The sequence below is a fragment of the Xenopus laevis genome, chromosome 6S, assembly GCF_017654675.1.
Source record: "Xenopus laevis strain J_2021 chromosome 6S, Xenopus_laevis_v10.1, whole genome shotgun sequence".
NCBI classification, from domain to species: Eukaryota; Metazoa; Chordata; class Amphibia; order Anura; family Pipidae; genus Xenopus; species Xenopus laevis.
The window spans coordinates 93,984,015-94,003,541 of record NC_054382.1 but is presented as its reverse complement, the minus strand read 5'-3'; the positions used below and the strand labels follow the sequence as shown (position 1 = coordinate 94,003,541).

The 19,527-nt window shown below is 39.7% G+C and overlaps 1 protein-coding gene across 2 annotated transcripts; it reads left to right on the top strand.

The window, feature by feature from the left end:
* The first annotated feature begins 6,713 nt into the window (after window positions 1-6,713).
* On the top strand, window positions 6,714-15,670 carry adcyap1.S (adenylate cyclase activating polypeptide 1 (pituitary) S homeolog). Of its 2 annotated transcripts, XM_018223649.2 has the most exons (5): window positions 6,714-7,558; window positions 7,778-7,882; window positions 10,128-10,262; window positions 10,776-10,871; window positions 15,338-15,670. In XM_018223649.2, the coding sequence occupies exons 2-5, from the start codon at window positions 7,785-7,787 to the stop codon at window positions 15,522-15,524; spliced, it is 516 nt and encodes a 171-aa protein (XP_018079138.1). In that variant the 5' UTR covers window positions 6,714-7,558; window positions 7,778-7,784; the 3' UTR covers window positions 15,525-15,670. The 2 variants fall into 2 exon arrangements, with proteins under 2 accessions (XP_018079138.1, XP_018079139.1); XM_018223650.2 differs by lacking the exon at window positions 10,776-10,871 and having other exon boundaries at window positions 6,729-7,558.
* Window positions 15,671-19,527: the final 3,857 nt, after the last annotated feature.

Here is a 19,527-nt window from a genome sequence, read left to right as displayed (position 1 = left end):
CACCACCTTCACCATAGATGAAATACAGGTACAGGTATGGAATCCATTACCCAGAAAACTCCGAAATACAGGGCCATCTCCTCTAGACTCCATTTTAATGAAATATTTCAAATTCTTAAAAATAATTTCCTTTTTCTCTATTATAATAAAATAGAATAAAAAAATTCTCTGTTAAAATAAAATATACTTTGTACTTGATCCCAACTAAGATATACGTACTCCATATTTGTGGAAAAACAATCTTATTGGGTTTAATTGATGTTTTAATTCCTTAGCAGACTTAAGGTATGGAGATCCAATTTACAGAAAGATCCCTTATCTGAAAAACCCCAGGTGCCAAGCATCCTGGATAATAGGTTCCATACCTGTACACAATATTTCAAATAGATTTTTGCTGTTTTATTTGAAGCATATAGTTCAAAAGCAGCCAACAACAATTACAGCTGAACTACAAGTTGGTGAGTCTTTTCGTAACACGCTCCATCCATCTGTATCAATACATGTATTCCAATAGATTTTTTTTATATTCCATGTTTCTTTTATATGTGTAATCTAGAAAAAAACAAACAGGTGATATCTTCCTGTAAGATTGAAGTTCCTATGACATTATACTGAACAGAACTGGCAGTCTGATGCTTGATTGCTGTGTAAAATTCCATATTTATAACAATGTGACCAGTGAATATCGGGCAGTTAAGTCATCAGTGACGATGATCACAGACACATCACCTGCTGCTGTCTCAGAAGGGGACGGAAATGACCATGCCTTACTTTATTTATAGGCTTTTTATGCACTCGTATTGTGATTGATTTTCTTACCCTTTCACCAAATGTATCATTTCATTAAATATGTACATAGCGAACTAAGACCTAACACCTTCCATTGCTTCCATTGACCTTGAGACAATTCCCAATAAAATATGCACCGTAATATGAATTATTCATGATATGTTTATGGAGAATTACTTCAAAGGGAGGCCTAACTTACAGGGAGTAAAAATGTCCCCCATCTCTTAACCAGAAGAGGTGTGTGTTCTTTTCATCTGTAACAGAAATGTCTAACCCTATCTAATTCAATGTTAGATTATCTATTTATAATTTTTCTTGAAAATGAATATAAATATTCATTTTCAAGCAAATCAAGGACTTTCTGTTGTGTTGCTTCATTATTTTATTATATACCTATCATTAAAGCTGGATCTAAAATATCCATTATTGTGGCTCCTTATCTCCTGGACTTTAGCAATCACACCTGCTGAGTTAAAGGGAGTTTAAGTGATTATATTCTACTGTCTGAGAATGAAAGGCCAACATTTTGCAATTAATTGGCCTTAGTCTCATTGAAGTTTTTTTTTTCTGTTTATAAGATTTATTGAAGTGGCTTCAACTGTTATTGAACTTTTTAATGATAAGGGAGAAGTGAAAAAAATCTAGCTTTTGCCTCTTTGTTTCACAGAACTCTTTTGCAAACAGCAATGACAGTATATCCTGACATTCAGGAAGGAGGGGGGGGTCTACAATCATCCTGAAAAGATAAAAATCGATTAGAACTGATAGCCTGTATACTTTATTTGATGCAATGTGAACAATATAAGAAGGTTGCAATAAATCCTCAAAAATGTCTCCATCTTCCTGAGAATCACGATGGATGTCAATAGCATCAACACTTACATCCCTCGCACAGAAAATCAAATCTTTTACAAGAAATGACTCACAAATGGGAAGAGCCAGACAGCAGTTTGAAGATTTATAGGATTTAGGCAGGTCGCCAGCTTTTCCAACCATTACAAGCAGATTTTAGGTTTAAAGGAGACATTTAGGATAAATGGAAAAAGCCTAATTTAGAATAATTTTGAATAATATGTGGTTTTGTCTCACATTGTGCCATAAATTAATATTATCTTTGAAAGTAACCCATTTATTGGAGATCCCTATAGATGTTCATTGGTCCCTGTCCATGTTTCAAATGAGGGGTGGGCATTTCCTAACGGTCCCTACCAGAAGCACAGCAGGAGAGGGACAGCCAATCACAGCCCTGCAGCCACACAAGGAAAGACAGGCTTCAGTTCCCTATCATGTCAGCCTAGTTGTTGATTGGTTCCTATCCTACAGTGCATTGAGCTGAGTGCTGCCAGCTCCCCTGCACAGTTGGGAAAGGAGGCAGCATGAAGTGGAACAGATGGATGAGAATAGTAGGATTTTTGCAGATATTTTCAATCAATTAACCAGAGACACCAGAAGCATTTGGCTTCTATATTTAAAAGAGTAATAAACTTGAATGCAGCAATCAATGCCAGTCAGCCGCATCAAGGGCAAATAAGCTGTATTAAAAGGGGAATCGATTCGCTGGTAAGACCCCATCTAGAATATGCCATACAGTTTTGGTCTCCATCACTCAAACAGGACATTTTTGAATGAGAGAGGGTACAGAGAAGGGCAACTAAGCTGGTAAAAGGTAAGGAAAATGTTAGCTTAGGAAAGACTGGCCAAATTGGGGATGTTCACACTGGAGAAGAGGCGCTTAAGGGGTGATATGATACATATGTATAAATATATAAGGGGATCACATAATAATCTCTCTAATATTTACCAGTAGGTCTTTCAGCTGACGTGAGGTCACCCATTCCGATTAGAAGAAAGGAGGCTCTGTCTAAATATTTGGAAGGTTTTTTTTACAGTGAGAGCTGTGAAGATGTGGCATTCTCTCCCTGAATCAGTTGTACAGGCTGATACTGTCACTGTCGGCACCGAACACCAGAACAAATGCCAAGCACCCTTGTCTCGGCTTGTGCTTCACCTGTAGTGTGACCGACTTTGGCCTCGGGAGGAGCCCTCAGCTACTTGGATACCACCAGGACTTCAACGAGAGGTGCAAGGCTAGAGGTTCTGGATAGGCAGAGGGGCACGACTGTTAGCGAGAGTCTTTGGGCAGATGGTCGTAATAAAAGGCGTTAGGCATTAGAGTAGTCAGATCAGGCCGGGTCGGGGCAGGCAGAGAATAAACGTAGTCAGGCAGGCAAGGGTCAAACAAGGAAATCAATCAGAAGGGTTAAGCAAAAGAGCTAGTCGGTATTCAGGCAAAGGTCAGGATCCAGAGGTCAGAATAGTCAAAAAGCCAGGCAGGGATCACAACAGGAATCAAAACAAGTTCAAAACAGGATAGCAAACGCTCAGAAAGCACCAGGAACAAACTCCTATAATGGGCAATGTGTAAAATGAAAATGTACCTTTAAGTACTTTTAAATTTCGCGCCATTGCGCGCTGACGTCATACCTCATACGTCAGCGCTCCTGTGCCTTTAAATCCTAAGGAGACGTGCCGCGTCCCCGCCGAGGTGGGGGGGCAGGTGTCCCTGCCGTCCCCCCACTAGACCACCAGGGTGAGTCTTTATTACAGATACATTAGATAGCTTTAAGGAGGGGTTGGATGGCTTTTTAGCAAGTGAGGGAATACAGGGTTATGGGAAATAGCTCATAGTACAAGTTGATCCAAGGACTAGTTCAATTGCCATTTTGGAGTCAGCAAGGATTTGTTCCCCTCTGAGGTAAATTGAAGAAGCTTCAAATGGGGTTGTTCTTCCTCTTAATCAACTGGCAGTTAGGCAGGTTAAAATAGAGATAAAAGGTTGAACTTGATGGATGTATGTCTTTTTTCAACCTAACTTACTATGTTACTATGTAGTATAATACAGTGGAACATTTCTGTTTTTCACACAAAATGTCTCCTTTAAAGGCATCCCAAAAGTATAGACATCGCTTTAGACAGTGAAAGTGCTGCTGACGTATTACATATGATTTTACTATAAAGGATAAAGTAGGAAGGCGGTGCCTTGAACATTATTACCAAGCATATTTTAAAAAGGGTTTCCTTTTGCTGTTTAACCTTCTTTAATATACACTACATTTTCTTTAAGCAGCTTTTAATAAGAATATAATGCTGGTGCCTTTGTGGAATGGGTGTTATTTAGCTGATCATTTTTCACTAGGTACCTGCTTAGCTTACACAAGCAAACAGTTCGATTAACTTTCAAATGAGAAATGTCATGTCATTGAGATACGTCCCCGCAAGGTGGCAGTAGTTCCTCGCTTGAGCAGGGAGCGCTGCTACTTGCACGTCCACGCATTGCAGTCATTCCACAAATCACCTAAAATTGGAGTTAAGCATTGTTTAAAGATTTCACTTATAATGCTTCTAAAATAGCTAGCAGTGATTAGATAAAAGTGCTGTCATGCAGGCACCATATCTAGGGAAGGAAGGCAGCTAATGACAATGAAAATGATTAAAAACTAAGAGTGTTCTAAAATCAGATCTTCAAACTGTAACCATGGACAGATATTATATTTTATTCTAGTTTTAAATATGTATATAGTTAGGGGCCAATTCACCAAGCTCAAGTGAAGGATTCGAAGTAAAAAAACTTAGAATTTCGAAGTGTTTTTTGGGCTACCTCCACCATCGAATGGGCTACTTCGACCTTCGGGTTAATTAACCCTCGATATTTGACCCTTTATGCATCGGCCCCTTAATCTATATACAACAGCATTTTCCTTCAGATTCTTGGAAACGTGGTTGCTGCCATTAGGCAAACTGAGAGCAACACGCAGGCCTGGATTTATGGAGAACCCATCAAGGCCCGGGCCTAGGACGGCAGGATTTTAGGGGGCGGCATGCTGCCCAACCACACTCACATTGGTTCAGAAACAGGGTCGGACTGGCGTAATAGGGGCCCACAGGGACTGCTACATGAAGGCCCCTCCAGGCAGTCACCGGGGGCCCCCTCCAAGGTTCCCTCTGTGTGCCTCCCTCTAGCACCTCCCGCCTTCCCTCTGTGCCCTCTGTGTGAGTGCCGGTGCGGCACGCGCCTGTGTGGCGTGTGCCTACGTGAACACCGGTACGTCGCACGCATGCGCAGAGGCGCAGCAGTAAAAGTTTTTTTTACTGGGGAGCCCAATCGGTGGAACATGGCTGGGCCATGAGGGCCGGGGCCCACCGGCTTTTTCCCGATTTCCCGCCTGCCCAGTCCGACACTGTTCAGAAACACTGTGATGGTGCAGGAGATATGATAGTTTTTGAAATTACCTGTACGCCAATCCCCATTGCTCTAATCCCGATGATGAAAATTTGATTGAATAAAAGGGAGGGGACGAAGTGACAAATGCCTAGGGGTGCCTGCTATGTAAATCTGGCCCTGGTAGCACGTTCTATGTATAGTTCGTCTTGGGAAGCCTCTTTAGTGGGCTTCTTCCCACGTAACAGTCGTGATCCCACATCATTAGCAGCAAGATGTAACGCAATAATGCAATGGCTCAGAGGCTGCGATGCACAGATTCTCCAAAGATCACTAAAGAAAATGTATTATCGTATCCCTCTGCCATCAGAATTATCTGTGGATTTGAAAAACACAAGTAGTAAAAGAGTAAGTTATTGAGAGGAGATCTTGCTGTAAGTGAATAAGAATATGGCCAGAATAAGCAGAGTTCTCTAAAATAGAACAAGTACATCAATAACAGTTTCTTTGTGAACAGGTTGGAGGGAAAAAAAATAACTGAGAGCCCTATCAGAACCAATTAACGCTGATTTTTAACCTGCAGCATCCCCAGATTCAGCACTGCCTGAGTGGACAGCTCCCTTGATTAAACTGACTGGAGATGCTCAAGTCAGATGTGAAATGCGTCACGTTATGAGGCAGTAATATAGCACAGAATCATTAGAGAGAAAACCCCTGAATGACTTAAAATGGCCATAGATGCAAAGACCCTATCGTACGAATCAAGGATTCGTGCGATTTTCAGACCGTGTGTGCAGAGTCCCGACATTTTTCGTCCAGCGGAGATCAGTCGTTTGGGCAATTGGACAGGTTTGATTTTGTCCCAACCGTCCCGCCAGAGACCATTGCGCTCTCATTGTAATCCGATCGTTTGGCCATACTGTGTCTATGGCCACCTTTAGTGACACTTCACAGATCAGTAATTTCCAACTTAAACTGTTCCTGCCAGGCGTTTATACACTCCCTATGCACGCTCCATATGCAGATGTGTATCAAAGGGGTGGTTCACCTTCAAGTTAACTTTTAGTATCTTATAGCATGTCTAATTCTAAGCAACTTTTCAATTGGCCTTCATTTTTTATTTATTTTTGTTATAGTTTTTCAATTATTTGCCTTCTTCTTTCTTGCTTTCAAATGGGGGGGGGGGGGTCACTGCTTCTAAAATCAAAAGCACTGTACGGCTGGAAATGTATTATTATTGCTACTTTTAATTCTTTCTATCCAGGTCCTATTCCTATTCCAGTCTCTTATTCAAATCAGTGCATGGTTGCCTGGGTAATGTGGACCCTATCAACCAGATGGCTAAACAGCAAACTGGAGAGTTGCTCAATAAAATCTAAATACCACAATTAATAAAAAATGAAAACCAATTGCAAATTATCTCAGAATATCACGCTCTACGTCATACTAACAGTTAATTTAAAGGTGAACAACTCCTTTAAGTAGGCAAGCCTTCAAGGTATGTGCTTATTAGCTAAACTTTAGAAGAAGGCAGCTAAATTCCTTCTGCATTCCCAGAACTGTTAGATTTAGTTACCAGCATCACTCTGGGCAGCACATACAAACAGAAAAAAAATTGGATATATGTGGTTAGAGGAAAGGAAATGAGTGTTGCAGTGTGTATTTATAAGCAAAGCCTATGACTGTGATGGGATCATTTGTGAGGAAACATGAGAGTTCTTATTGTGTTCCTGGAGGAATTGGCCTGATGACGTCTTTTCTGATACCGGATCATTACGTGACTTAACACTTTGGAAGAAAAAAAAAAAAAGGGAAGCTCTTTGATTCATGGATAAAAATCCGAGCTGCACACAATCCCAAACAATAGCTGGCATGGAAAGGTAATAGGCAGACAAGCCCTGATAAAGCCAGATCTTCCTAAAGGAGTCCTCTGCCTGCTGCATGTGTGCAGGTATATATTCATATATATTTATAGACACGCACACATAGCTGCATCCATATATACAGATACACACGCAAGCAGACAAGAACGAGGGCTGTCCAACTTGAATAAGCAGCAGCCTCAGCCTGTGCAGCAGCAGGAGAAGAAAGCAGCTAGAGGACCGCCTCAGGAGAAGTATCTCAGAGAGGATCTCATTGTCAGCATCTCTGCCCAAGACTCAATACTACAGGCTGTTCCAGCTCTCACTGCCTCCTTAGCTGCTTTGCTTCTCAATCTCTAATCCTTTTATTCACTTCTTTTACCTGTATACAGTAGCAAGGGAGCTTAGATCTATACCATCCACCACCCCTCTTTGTGCCATCCGTCTGCCCCCTTTCCTCTGCCCCCTTTCCTCTGCCCAGTCGGAATCCACTTTGCTTTTTTTTTTTCTTCTGCTGGATTTGTGGCTTACATCAAACTTTTAATCAACACCACAGCAACCTGCCAACTGTGAGACAGAACGATGCAGCTGGCCACTTTCTAACAGACACGTGCACAAACTTACCGGCCACTTGGCTCAATTCGAAACCAGGCAGCTCTCTGTATAGAAGGACTTGCTCTTTTATATGGTAATTATATGACATTATACTACTATCCACTACTGTATCTCTCTCTCTCTCTCTCTCTCTCTCTCTCTCTCTCACTCTCTCTCTCTATATATCTATATATATAGGGGTGTCTGCAATGTATTTGCCTCTACTATTTCTACCTGTGTGAATGGGTTAGCCTAGTATTTGGGGTATTGGTCAATGCGTGTTTAAGTGATATCCTTCATTTCTTGTCTGCAGAAAGACAATGTTTAGGAAAGTGCTGCTCGTCTGGCTTCTGCTCTATGGCATCACGCGCTGCAGCGTCCACTCTTCACCTGCTGCGCTCAAGTATCCAGCACTTAGGTAAGTCTGCGACAAGTCGCAATGTTCTGCATGCAAATCCTTCTCCTTATGTGATAACCCCCTTTGTTTCTGTGAGGACAATCTGGTAGGCAACATGTTTGGAGACTGTTTTGTGCATTTGGCTGTGCTTGTTGTTGCTTATCACACACTGTACCAGCTGAAGATGTAGAATAGCTTGGCTTTGAATGCCATCATCTTAAAACTTTAGACTTTGGGGAACTGAAGCCAGAAACCCAAGAAAAGACCACCTGTTTGGCAATCCCAGCAAAGGCATCACAGATACAATCTGGCATGTAGAGAATACTCAGAGGGACCCTGCCTGGCACCTACCCTCATTAGAATTAAAATAAGTCAGCCAGTTGCTATTGTGCCATGAGAAGCAATCATCTCACCCATGTCTGGCAAAGGGTTATTTCTCCTTGATATTCTAATTGAATGTGTTTTTAATTGACTAGCATTAAAGCTTGCACTTTCTTCAACACAAAGGAGTGTGGAGCATTTACAGAACGCAGAGTTTTAATATATAATCACCTGGATATGTATTTTTATTCCAGTGAACTGATAAAGATTTGATTTTACTTGCGTTCTTGTTGCACACGTGCCATTGATCTGTATGTGCAGATATATTAAGGATATGCATCTGCAGGAATACAGTTGAAATATTGATTTCGTTTATAAGCAAAGGTGCTGTGCTACTGGATGAAATGTATCTTACAGCTTGTACCCAAGCATTATATTCCTGAAATTTAAACTCCATTTCATAGTGGGAGGGAATAAAATGAATGGGTTTTGTTTGGATAAGTCACAAGTCGGGGAGTGATTATTGTAAAATGCCCCATGTTATTATCCAGAGGAAGGAAGATGATGATGATGATGATGATAGGCTAGACCTGATTTAATATGGATTACCTCCATTACTATTAATATAATAAGTTCTGTGCACTGGATTTTTGTTTTTAAACTACTTATTAAATCTAGAAATACACAAATGTTTCTTAAAAGGGAAGGCAAATATATAAATAGCCCAGTATAATCTTTAAAGATCTAAGGGAGGAAGAACACAAAAGCAGCAGAAAGCTGGACACATCATTTATATACTTATAAACATTTTTTTTTTAAGCGAATTGCACCAATAAGTGAAATTACTTGTGTCGGAAAAATATGGACCAGACAAATGTGTGAAATTGTACTAAGGATTATTAGAGATTTTATTTTTTTAGAAGCCAGTCTACATCTAAAAGGTGCAACTTTGCATTTGGAGAGTACATACATTCTAGCGCAAAGAGCCAGGGAGGCTCAGATGCTTTCTAGCTGCTGTTGGACTACAACTCCCTGAATCCCTCTTTAGCTTCTGCTGAAAACAAAACCAAAAATCCCATCTGCCTAGGCAGTAGTTGGAGAAAGGAAAGATGAAAATCATTGTGTCCCATGGGACTTTAGCATTACACTTTATAATGTCCAACACCTGATTCTATATCTGTGCAATAAAAAAACCTTATTAAATATGTATAGTCAATGAATGCTGATAGGTCTTTGAGAGCAGAAATCCTTTGCCACTGCCAGGCCCTGTATTCCTTGGCAGAGATTATCTCTCTAATACCCCCAGATCAATTGCCTGTGATAAAGAGACTCTGACACTTTGAAAGTATGATCCAGATTTAGCGAGAGCAAAGACACTTTGGAAACATCTATTATTAATAGAGCTGCTGATAAAAATAACTTCTGGTGACCTACATCCCGGCACGTGCACAATCAGACTAAAAAATAATAGATAATAGAATTAAAAAAAAATCATCCAAATCAGGGTTAATAAAAGGAGAGATCTGTCTGGTGAGCTTTGTGGCCAAGACTGGGCGCTCCCATTTAATGTTTGGAAGCAGATAGAGTCTTCCTTTTGCCAATAGAGGCAAGTTGGTGCCTTCACTTCCCAATCCCCTCCTTTCTCTCTTTACTAATCATTGTAGGATTTGGCAGCCAGAGCTGGCCCAGCCCCAACCTCAGGTCAACTCACAGATGGGTTGCATTTGTTATTTCTCTCACGCCCACCTACAGATTGATGGAGGGTCCCAGGAGGGTCTCTTGTTTCCATCAGCGTCTGGCATCTCTTCCTCAAACAATATTCTCAGCAAAGGGACCTGTGTGCAGAGACAACGATTCGACCCTACCCAACACTATCACTGATCAAGTCGTTATCTGATTAATGAATTAACAGGCAGACAATTCATGTTGTGCTTTTGCTCATTAGGCTAGAAGATGAAGTATATGATGAAGACGGCAACACTCTCCCAGACTTTGCGTTTGAGAACGACCCCATGGGTATGGGGAACCCCTCCTCGGTCCTAGACGATATGTTCTCATTTTATTACCCGCCGGAAAAGAGGTGAATTCAAGCTGTTTTTTTTTTTTTTCCTTTTTCTCTTAATCGGGTTAAATCCCCAGCCGTTCTGTTTCATAGTCACAAATAACCGAATAATATCCACAAACACAATCATCGTGTTCCTGTTTTATGTAAGGGCGCATTGCAAAGCAACCAAATTGCCCAAACAGGAGATGCCTATTTAAATGTGGGTTTAGATGGAGATTGATAGGACTCAGCCTCTAGCAGGTGGCAGCGTCTTTGAGCGTTTAATGGCTGCTAAGGAACATGTGGGAGGGAGGGAGAGAGACCCCCCATAGAACACGTGAAGCAGAGTCAAACATGACCCATGACAAATTGTCGCACAGATAATCAGGAAGCAGCAATGGGCAACTCTTCCACCCCCTCTAATATTCCACTGAGAAATGCCTTTCTTTTTTTTATTTCTAGAAAAAAAAAACAACAACAACACATGTTGATGTCAGTTTTCCAGGAATCCACATATATTTATGTATTTTTTTCCTTTGCTGTTGTCAGACATGCTGATGAACTATTAAACAAAGTCTATAGGAATGTGCTGGGGCATTTGTCTGCAAGAAAATACCTACATACTCTGATGGCCCAACGCTTAGGGTAAGGCTGAGCTCTGAACAAAAAACAAAACAAAAAAAAAAAAACAAGCGAATTCTTTCCATCTGGAGGAGACATTAATAATGTATTTTAGGTTGCCTTGTACCATTACTCATATAAATACACAACATATGCAGCCACAAAGAGCAAGCAACATAGTAAGGAAAAAGCAGCAGGATGTGTTTCATTTATTATTCCAATCCACATTTTCATGGAGATTGTTTGCCTTTTATGTGTGTATATATATATATATCCTTGACATTGAGTTCAATATTGTTCATTGGAATTCATTTGTCCTTAGCTGAGCCATTACTGAGTAATAACGTTTAAAGGTTTATGGTAACTTTTAGTATGTTATAGCAACTTTTAAATAATTTTATATATATATATATATATATATATATATATATATAGTTTTTGAATTATTTGCCTTCTTCTGATTCTTTCAGGCTTTCACAAGGGGGTCGCTGACCCCCATCTAAAAACAAATGCTCTTTAAGGCTACACATTTCTTGTTATTGCTACTCATGATTACTGCTGAAATTATAGACTGGAGAGCATCTGAATAAAACGGTATAAAACCGCAAATTATAAAAAACAATGAAACCCAATTGCAAATTGTCTCAGAATATCCCTCTCTCCATCATAATAAACGTTAATTTAAAGGCGATCAACCCCTTTAATATAGCTTTCAGGAAAGAAGTAACATTCTAATTAAACCCATAGGGATCCTTATGTGCATGAATAAAACATGGGATGTATATTTTGTGTCTACTCTGTACTCTTAAATGATCTGCCTCTGAAGCCAGACATGCAAATACTTGACGGGGGTTCTCACTGTAGTTTCTGACTTCTGACAAAGCCAAGTACCAATGCTCCTTGGCTTTGTCTTTAAAGGGCAAGTCAACCCCAAAATAAAAAATTTGCCTAATAAAAGAAAACTAACAATTCTAAGCAACTTTGCAATATACATTAATTACAAATGTTCTATGGTTTTTAAATAATGTGTATATATATTGCTATAGAAAGCAGTCTTTGTCCCTTTCTATTCTCTGCACTGGTGGCTCAGACTGTTGATACAATGTAAGACAAGGCAGACTAAGACTTTGGCAACATTGTCTAAAAAGTAACCACCAAGCTGCTTTCAATAGCTATTGTATTTGCAAATAACAAAAAAAAAAAAAAGCACTGCCATTTTTTTAATAAATGTATATTGGGAAGTTGATTAGAATTCTGTTTTCTTTTATCAGCCACATTTTTATTTTGGGGTTGACTTGCCCTTTAAAATGAAATAAAGAACAAATGAAATCGAACGCTGAACCTGTGCGAATTTGAAGCGTTTCCGGCGGAGATATCGCTTGTTGCTTCAATTCTGTTTGATCAAACGGGGCGATGTGTGGGCGCTGGCGGCCGATCAATTCCCACTGGAGGACAGACACAATGAAATATGACACTTTTTAATTTGAGAATTTCGAACGGTGCCAGGCTGCTAATATGACAGTGGTAGAATTCCTCTTTGGATAACATCTGGAGATAATATCATGTTGTAGAGCAGGAGATCCCAGCAAACACCCCTCCTTCCTTTCTCCTTTTCCTGATCTGGCCCCAATCAGTATAGTGATATTCTTATGTCTCACTGGTCTTTTCACACTGCACAGGGAGGCAATTAGGGGAGTAAAAGGCAGGAGAGCCCTGTAGTGATTGCTAGTGAGACAGAGTCCTCTGGGAGTTGTCTAACAGGAGGATCAAGGGACAGGGGTTGCCTAATGGAGGCTGCCTAGCACCGTGGCACATGTGTGTAGCCTTTGTTCACGATTTACACAGCAATAATTGTCACTCACATGAAGATATTTCCCTCGCTATTTGCTTCTCCAAGTCATGTTTGAGCTTGAGCTGGGGACATACAGGGGTATATAGTGCTGTGTGTTTAATTATTAAATGCTTGATATAAAATACAGGATACAGCATTAAATAATGAATATAAAATAGAGCCCTCTATTAGTCATTTATGGCCTTTCCCTTCCTAAAGAGAGATATTCCCATTTAAACACGACTCTGTTATAAGGTTTGGATTGTTTGGATCAATTAGATTCTAAACATGAAATATTGGAGGGATTCTAATGGCAAAATGCAAATGAGCAGAAGTGTAAGAGGGGGGCAAGTAATAACATTGCTGAGACTGATTGGGATCAGGGGCTGTTACTCCACCTTAATCTCTGAAAGAGGGTTTTAAACAATATACGCAAAATGCTGTACATAGAATATAATCATGGCCAAATGCTTGGAGGAAGCTGCTTTCTGTGATGTTCCATTTACTCAGAATTCCCAAGAAATGAAAGCCGGTAGGAGTAAATGGGGGAAAGCTCAGGTGTTGGAGCATTGAGTGGAATTAATATTGTATATGCCATTAGAGAGCAGGGAGACATCTGAATGGAGAATGGAGAATGGAGGGGGGTATAGCAGAAATGCCCTGTCACTTCCTAGGAATAAATCCTGCTCTGATTATTAGGATTGTAAACAGAAACATAGAATGTTGGCTGCATGGAAGAGAATGTAGCACTAAGCAAATATCCAATAGACATGACTTACACAATGTTAAAGGGGTGGATCACCTTTATGTTAAATTTTAGTATGTTATAAAATGGCCAATTATAACCAACTTTTCATTTGGGCTTCATTTTTTATTTTGTAGAGTTTTTGAATTATCCTTTTTCTTCTCTTTCCAGCTTTCAAATGGGGGCCACTGAGCCCATCTAAAAAACAAATGCTCTGTAAGGCAGTCCCTCTCCTATTCATATTCCAGTCCCTTGTTCAAATCATTGCATGGTTGCTAGGGAAATGTGGACCCTAGCAATCAGATTGCTGAAATTACATTGAGATGCTCTAATTAGGCTGCAAATGTATTGTCATTGCGACTTTTTATTACTCCTCTTTCTATTCAGTCCCTCTCCTATTCAAATTCCAGTCCCTTGTTCAAATCATTGCATGTTTGCTAAGGAAATGTGGACCCTAGCAACCAGATTGCTGAAATTGCATTGAGATGCTCTATTGGGCTACAAATGTATTGTCATTGCGACTTTTTATTACTCCTCTTTCTATTCAGTCCCTCGCCTATTCATATTCCAGTCTCTTATTCAAAACAGTGCATGGTTGCTAGGAAAATGTGGACCCTAGCAACCAGATTGCTTAAATTGCAAACTGGAGAGCTGCTGAATAAAAAGCTAAATAACTAAAATAATAAAAATTGCAAATAACTAAAATTTGCAAAAAATTGCAAATTGTCTTAGAATATTACTCTCTACATCATACTAAAAGTTAACTCAAAGGTGGACAACCCCTTTTTTATTAGAATATACAGTTGAAGCAGTATCTGTCAGCCCCTTGCTATTTTCTGTATTGGTGGTTCTACCCTTGAAACAATGTAGCAGAACCCAGAGAATTGTGGGAATTAGAGTTTCAGCTGCAGGAGAGCCGACCTTGCTACATTGTTTCAAGAGTCAGAAGCAGCAGTGTAAAGAATAGAAAAGGGCAGAAGACATACACAGCTTTCTATTGCTGTTATATTCACACCTGTATTTATTTGCTGTATTTTGTAAAAACTCTTGCAATGGCACTTTCTTTCATTAGAGAACTTTGTATTTTTTTTTTGTTTTTTTATTGGGTGTTAACGATTTGTTCAGGTTTCAAACAAATATCGATTTGAGATGGTATATCATGGTGGCAGGTTTTGTGTGTTCAGACAAAAATCTCCAATTAATACCATGCAGCTTTGGGAAAATGGGATTGTCATGTGGTTCCTATCCAGCTGCTGAAATATATATCCCAACATCCCACTTGTGCAGTTTGGCAAGAGCTGAGGAAAGCTCATAGTGAGGACAGCTAGTGCAGGAAAACCTTTGTTAGATTAGAGGAGAGCCCATTATATGGTCTTCAGAGCATGACAAGTTGCTGCCATAAGTCAATTCTACATTTATAGGAAAACACTTATAGGCCAGCAAATGTCAGCTTGTGAATCTGCATTGTAGAGCACAGGAGCTTCCACCTTCTAAATGATTCCTGGAAGTCTGCTGCGAGGTGTCGTTCAGTCGCAGCTGCAGATCAACAGGCTGTCTCTGTTTATGAGGCTTTTGTTTGTATTGTAACTGCAGCGAGAAACGGTAAACAATTATTTTTATTTAGACGCTTGACAGTGGCAGCAACAAATAGTGCAAATATAATAAAGTAAGACCAGTCGCAGCTACAAAGTGGCCAGTAAGGACTGAACCCTGATTGCTGCTCCTGTAACGTTGACTGTTGAGAGAAGCATTCATTTATTAGTAGCTATTAGTATTTCTGTCACTCCTAATTGATTCAATTGCCATGCCACTGGCGACTACAACTTTGTCGCAATAAAAAAAAAAAAGCTGTCATTGCGTAGAGCAAAGTCCGATCCAATTTGCAAACTGACGCTTTTGTCTTTACTGTTGCAGAACAATCAGTAGCAGCTTAGAAGACGAGTCGGAACCCTTATCCAAACGGCACTCAGATGGAATCTTCACCGACAGCTACAGTCGCTACAGAAAACAAATGGCTGTTAAGAAATACTTGGCAGCGGTGCTGGGGAAAAGGTATAAACAGAGAATTAAAAACAAAGGACGGCGTGTAGCCTATTTGTAGCGATGAGTCTCCAGCAGCCACCTCGTGTGTACAGCCCCATCCACCCAGTCATCCCCCAACTGACTGAACAATCATCGCTCTTGTGTTACCTACAAACATGTATTTATGTATGAAGTAAAGCCATTAAATGAATATTTTAATAATAATATCGTTTTTCTTTTGTACGAAAGCACTAGAGAACGCACAGATCTACTTTGTGGACCAATCAATAAGTTATATACATATATATTATAAACAGATATATATATATACAGATGATAAAAGCAGAGCTCATAGTTAACACCGTGCACAAAAAAAAGTTGCACGATTTATTTATGTTTTATAAGAAAATGGAGGAAAAAAAGAGACAATCATTGTTTTATTTTTGTAACTGAGATTAAAAGGCTAGTATTTTTATCCACGACTGGGTCGAAGACAGTATTATTGACCCAATGCAACTGGACATAAGTATTGATGCCCTTCTACAGGGGAGCTTTAATGCTAATGTTTGGGTTGAGAGCTGAAGCAGATTCTTCCCTTGGGGAGTTTTGGAACAGGAGCCCTAGTGAGACATTTAAGTGTAGGGAGCCCTGATCCACCTTTCTAACTAATTCTAACCCCCCTTTCCCATTGATTTACCTTTTTATTGTTATTAGTTGTGTTTTTACCAGCTGGGACTCGGTCGGTCCATTTAAATTCTACCGTGCTGACCAAGCAGCTCTACCAAATTCTATCCACTCTCTCCCGGATCCATTAAACGTATAGGGGAGAAGGATTACCACTTCAGCTTTTTATTGATTGGACCAGGCCAAAGTTTACAATAATCCGTGACTGTATAATATTGACAGTCACTTCCACAAAAACTGGAAGTGATACAGTTCAGTTTAAAATGAAACCGCCCAAAATGAAGTTAATGGTTTTGGGCTTCTTAATCCCTATAGGATTCAATAGAATTCCCACTGGAGGAGTCCTTTACCTAACTGACAATGGGCAGTTTGGTACTGTATGCAAAGTACTATGTGTTTCTCTCCGGTGCTGTCCATCCTTTTATCCATTATGTGAACTACCAAAACTCCTCTCCTCCAGAGCTTGTCATTGGCCTCATTCCTTTGTTTTGCTTCCAGTAGAATTCTACCCACATCACGTGTCCTGCACTGATTCCTGTTTCCGCCCTCTCTCTCCTTTGTAAGCGAATCTGACTTTGTTCTGTTTCTGCTGCTCTGATTGTAACCTTAGGAATATCCTTGTTGTAGCTTCGACTAAATAATGATGCACTACTAGAACTGACAGTTTTGTTTCTTTGTTTTCTCGAGTCTTGAAGGTAAAAAAGAAATGTATTTTTCTACATGACGGCTTATTGCTTAGTAAACGTAAAAGTTATTTCATGAAAACGAAGTTTTGTCATAATAGAATTTGTAAAATCCACTTCCTCCCTGAAAAGAAACACACATTGTAGACTTTCCAAGGAAAGCTAAAGAGAAGGTCTGTGGGAACGCAGCTCTAAAGCTCTTGGAGAATCATTTCAACAATGAATGATTTGGAGTGAGAGCAGCGTGCGAGTCACCAGTGTTTACAGATCAGGACTGCGACAGGAAACGATTTAGTAGACGTCGCACCTGGACCGTCTGATCAGGAACCTCCAATCTGTCACTTTCTTCTTGAAGACGCTGATTTACAGTTACAATTCAGCACCCGCAGATTGGAGAGCCCTAAGGCTATAAGACATGGCTTTGTATTCCCTAGCGGATTCCCCCACATACACACAGATCCTGCTGCAAACAGTTAATTGCAGTGAATCAATCTTCCTCTAATTCTGCGCCTTAGGCAAAAACGTGTCGCAGGATGCAGTTTGCAACTCCCGTGCCTTCCCCTCGCCTTTTATAAGTCGCCACGAATCGCAGATGGCTTATTAGTGGCCCTAAGATGCTGCAAAACATTTAGTCTCCTCTGTGTAATTCGTTGATAGTGGGTAGGTCTCTTTGTAATTTTTTTTAATGTATTATTAGCTGTAGTGTTCAAATAGGGTTTTCATTCTCTTTCAATTCTATTCTAGCTAGTAGTAAAGTGACAATTTTTTTTCGGTATTTACCTAGTTAACCCTTTGTACATTCTTTCAGAAGCGCCAAGAGCCTTACTATAATAATAAAAAAAAAAACAGAAAAAAGCAGCAGATTCGACCTACTGGGATCTGCCTTAGATGTGAGTCAATATTTTGTGTGCAACCAATTCTTAACTTAATTTCCAGCGAGTATTATGAGATCACACCTCTCTCTCTCTCTTTCTCTATCTCTAACTAGGAAACTGATGTGTTATTTCAAGTGTGCAAAGTTTGTATGAATAAATTTTTGTAAACAATGCAATTTCGTCTAATGTTTGAAAAAAAGAGCAAATTCACAAAATTTTAAAACACTTAAAAAGCACAGGAAGAAAGTTCTGTTGTCAGTTTTTATATATATATATATATATTTTTTGTGGTTTATAAGGTTAATCATTGGGGGGGGGGTTCCAAAACGTCAGTTAGTGGCAATATGACATTTCCCTGGGTATTTAAATCAAATTAGATGCCTTTGAATCAAATGGTACCAAGAAACAGCTGACATGGGTTGCCCTCAGGTCCATAATCTGAAAATTACAGGAAAGTGTTATAAAATCATTTTTTTCTCCACTGTGTTATATGAGGATTTGCTGATTTATATATTTATATATGTTTGTGTGTTCTCTGTCTCTCTCTTTCTATATAAATATTAGGGATGCACCAAATCCCCTATTTTGGATTCGGCCAAATCCCCTAACCCTTCGTGAAAGATTCGGCCGAATACCAAACCGAATCTGATTACTATCCTAATTTGAAGGGGGAAAACATTTTTTACTTCCTTGTTTTGTGACAAAAAGTCACGTGATTTCCCTCCCCACCCCTAATTTGTATATGCAAATTAGGATTCGGATTCAGTTCGGCCGGGCAGATGGATCCGGCCGAATCCGAATCTTGCTGAAAAAGTCAGAATCTTGGCCAAATACAGAACCCTGAATTCTGTACATTCCTAAAATATACGCACAGAAAATAGTTATTTGAAACTGCAATCATCTGTTCTTAATTTTAATCCTGTACTAATTTTTAGGGCAACAGAAATCCCCGAAATATTCCTGTTCGGCTATGTTATATATCTACAGCTCACTTCTCTGGCTGCGAGGGGAAGCTGGGAATTGTAGTTCCTCAACAGCATGAGAACAGCACACTAGCTTAAGCTGATGACTTCCTTCCAAAGAAGGATTTAGACCTGGAATTTGCAACCTTCTTGTTCTTGCTGTTGTTTAACTATCAGTTCCCAGTTTCCTCTGGCAATCTGACAGAATTGCGTGTATTGTTTTAGTTCAACAGCAGGTTGAAGTTTTTGAATAGTGAACCAAAAAATCCCTTAAAATAGATACCCCATTTGAGATTCATTATACAGCATCTAATGCACATTTACATCTAAAAAATGTTAAAACTGGTATATTTTTGTGGTCATATTTATACTATCCAATTTTTTTTTCCTCTTCATAGCGACAAAGGCTAATTACTGCACTCATTGCAGTGTGCAGTGTGCAGGAGTGTATAAAAGCAACATGGTATAACCTGTGAGCGTCAATAACTCTTAAAATATTAACATGCACACCATAACTGAAACCATATCTGCTCTATTCTTCTTCCATTTAATGAACCCGCCTCGTAAAACATAGTATTAGAGCTCAGGGCAAGTGCTAGGTTTTTACATTGCTACATTTAACCAAAATGGTCCGTTTTCTCAACATACACATTACATTTTTGCCATCGATCTAGAAAACATTTCATGCCCAGCCCAGCCCAGCGGAATCACAATGATCAGAGAAAGAAGAGCCAGTAAAATTGCCGCACATTTCTGGCGTTGGGTGGCCTCTCACCTTGGTGATGCAGTAGATATATGCTGGGTGGCAGGTGCAGGTGATGCATTTGCATGGATGTACTTTTTATTTGAAAACCAATCAGGGTAGTTCTATTAAATCC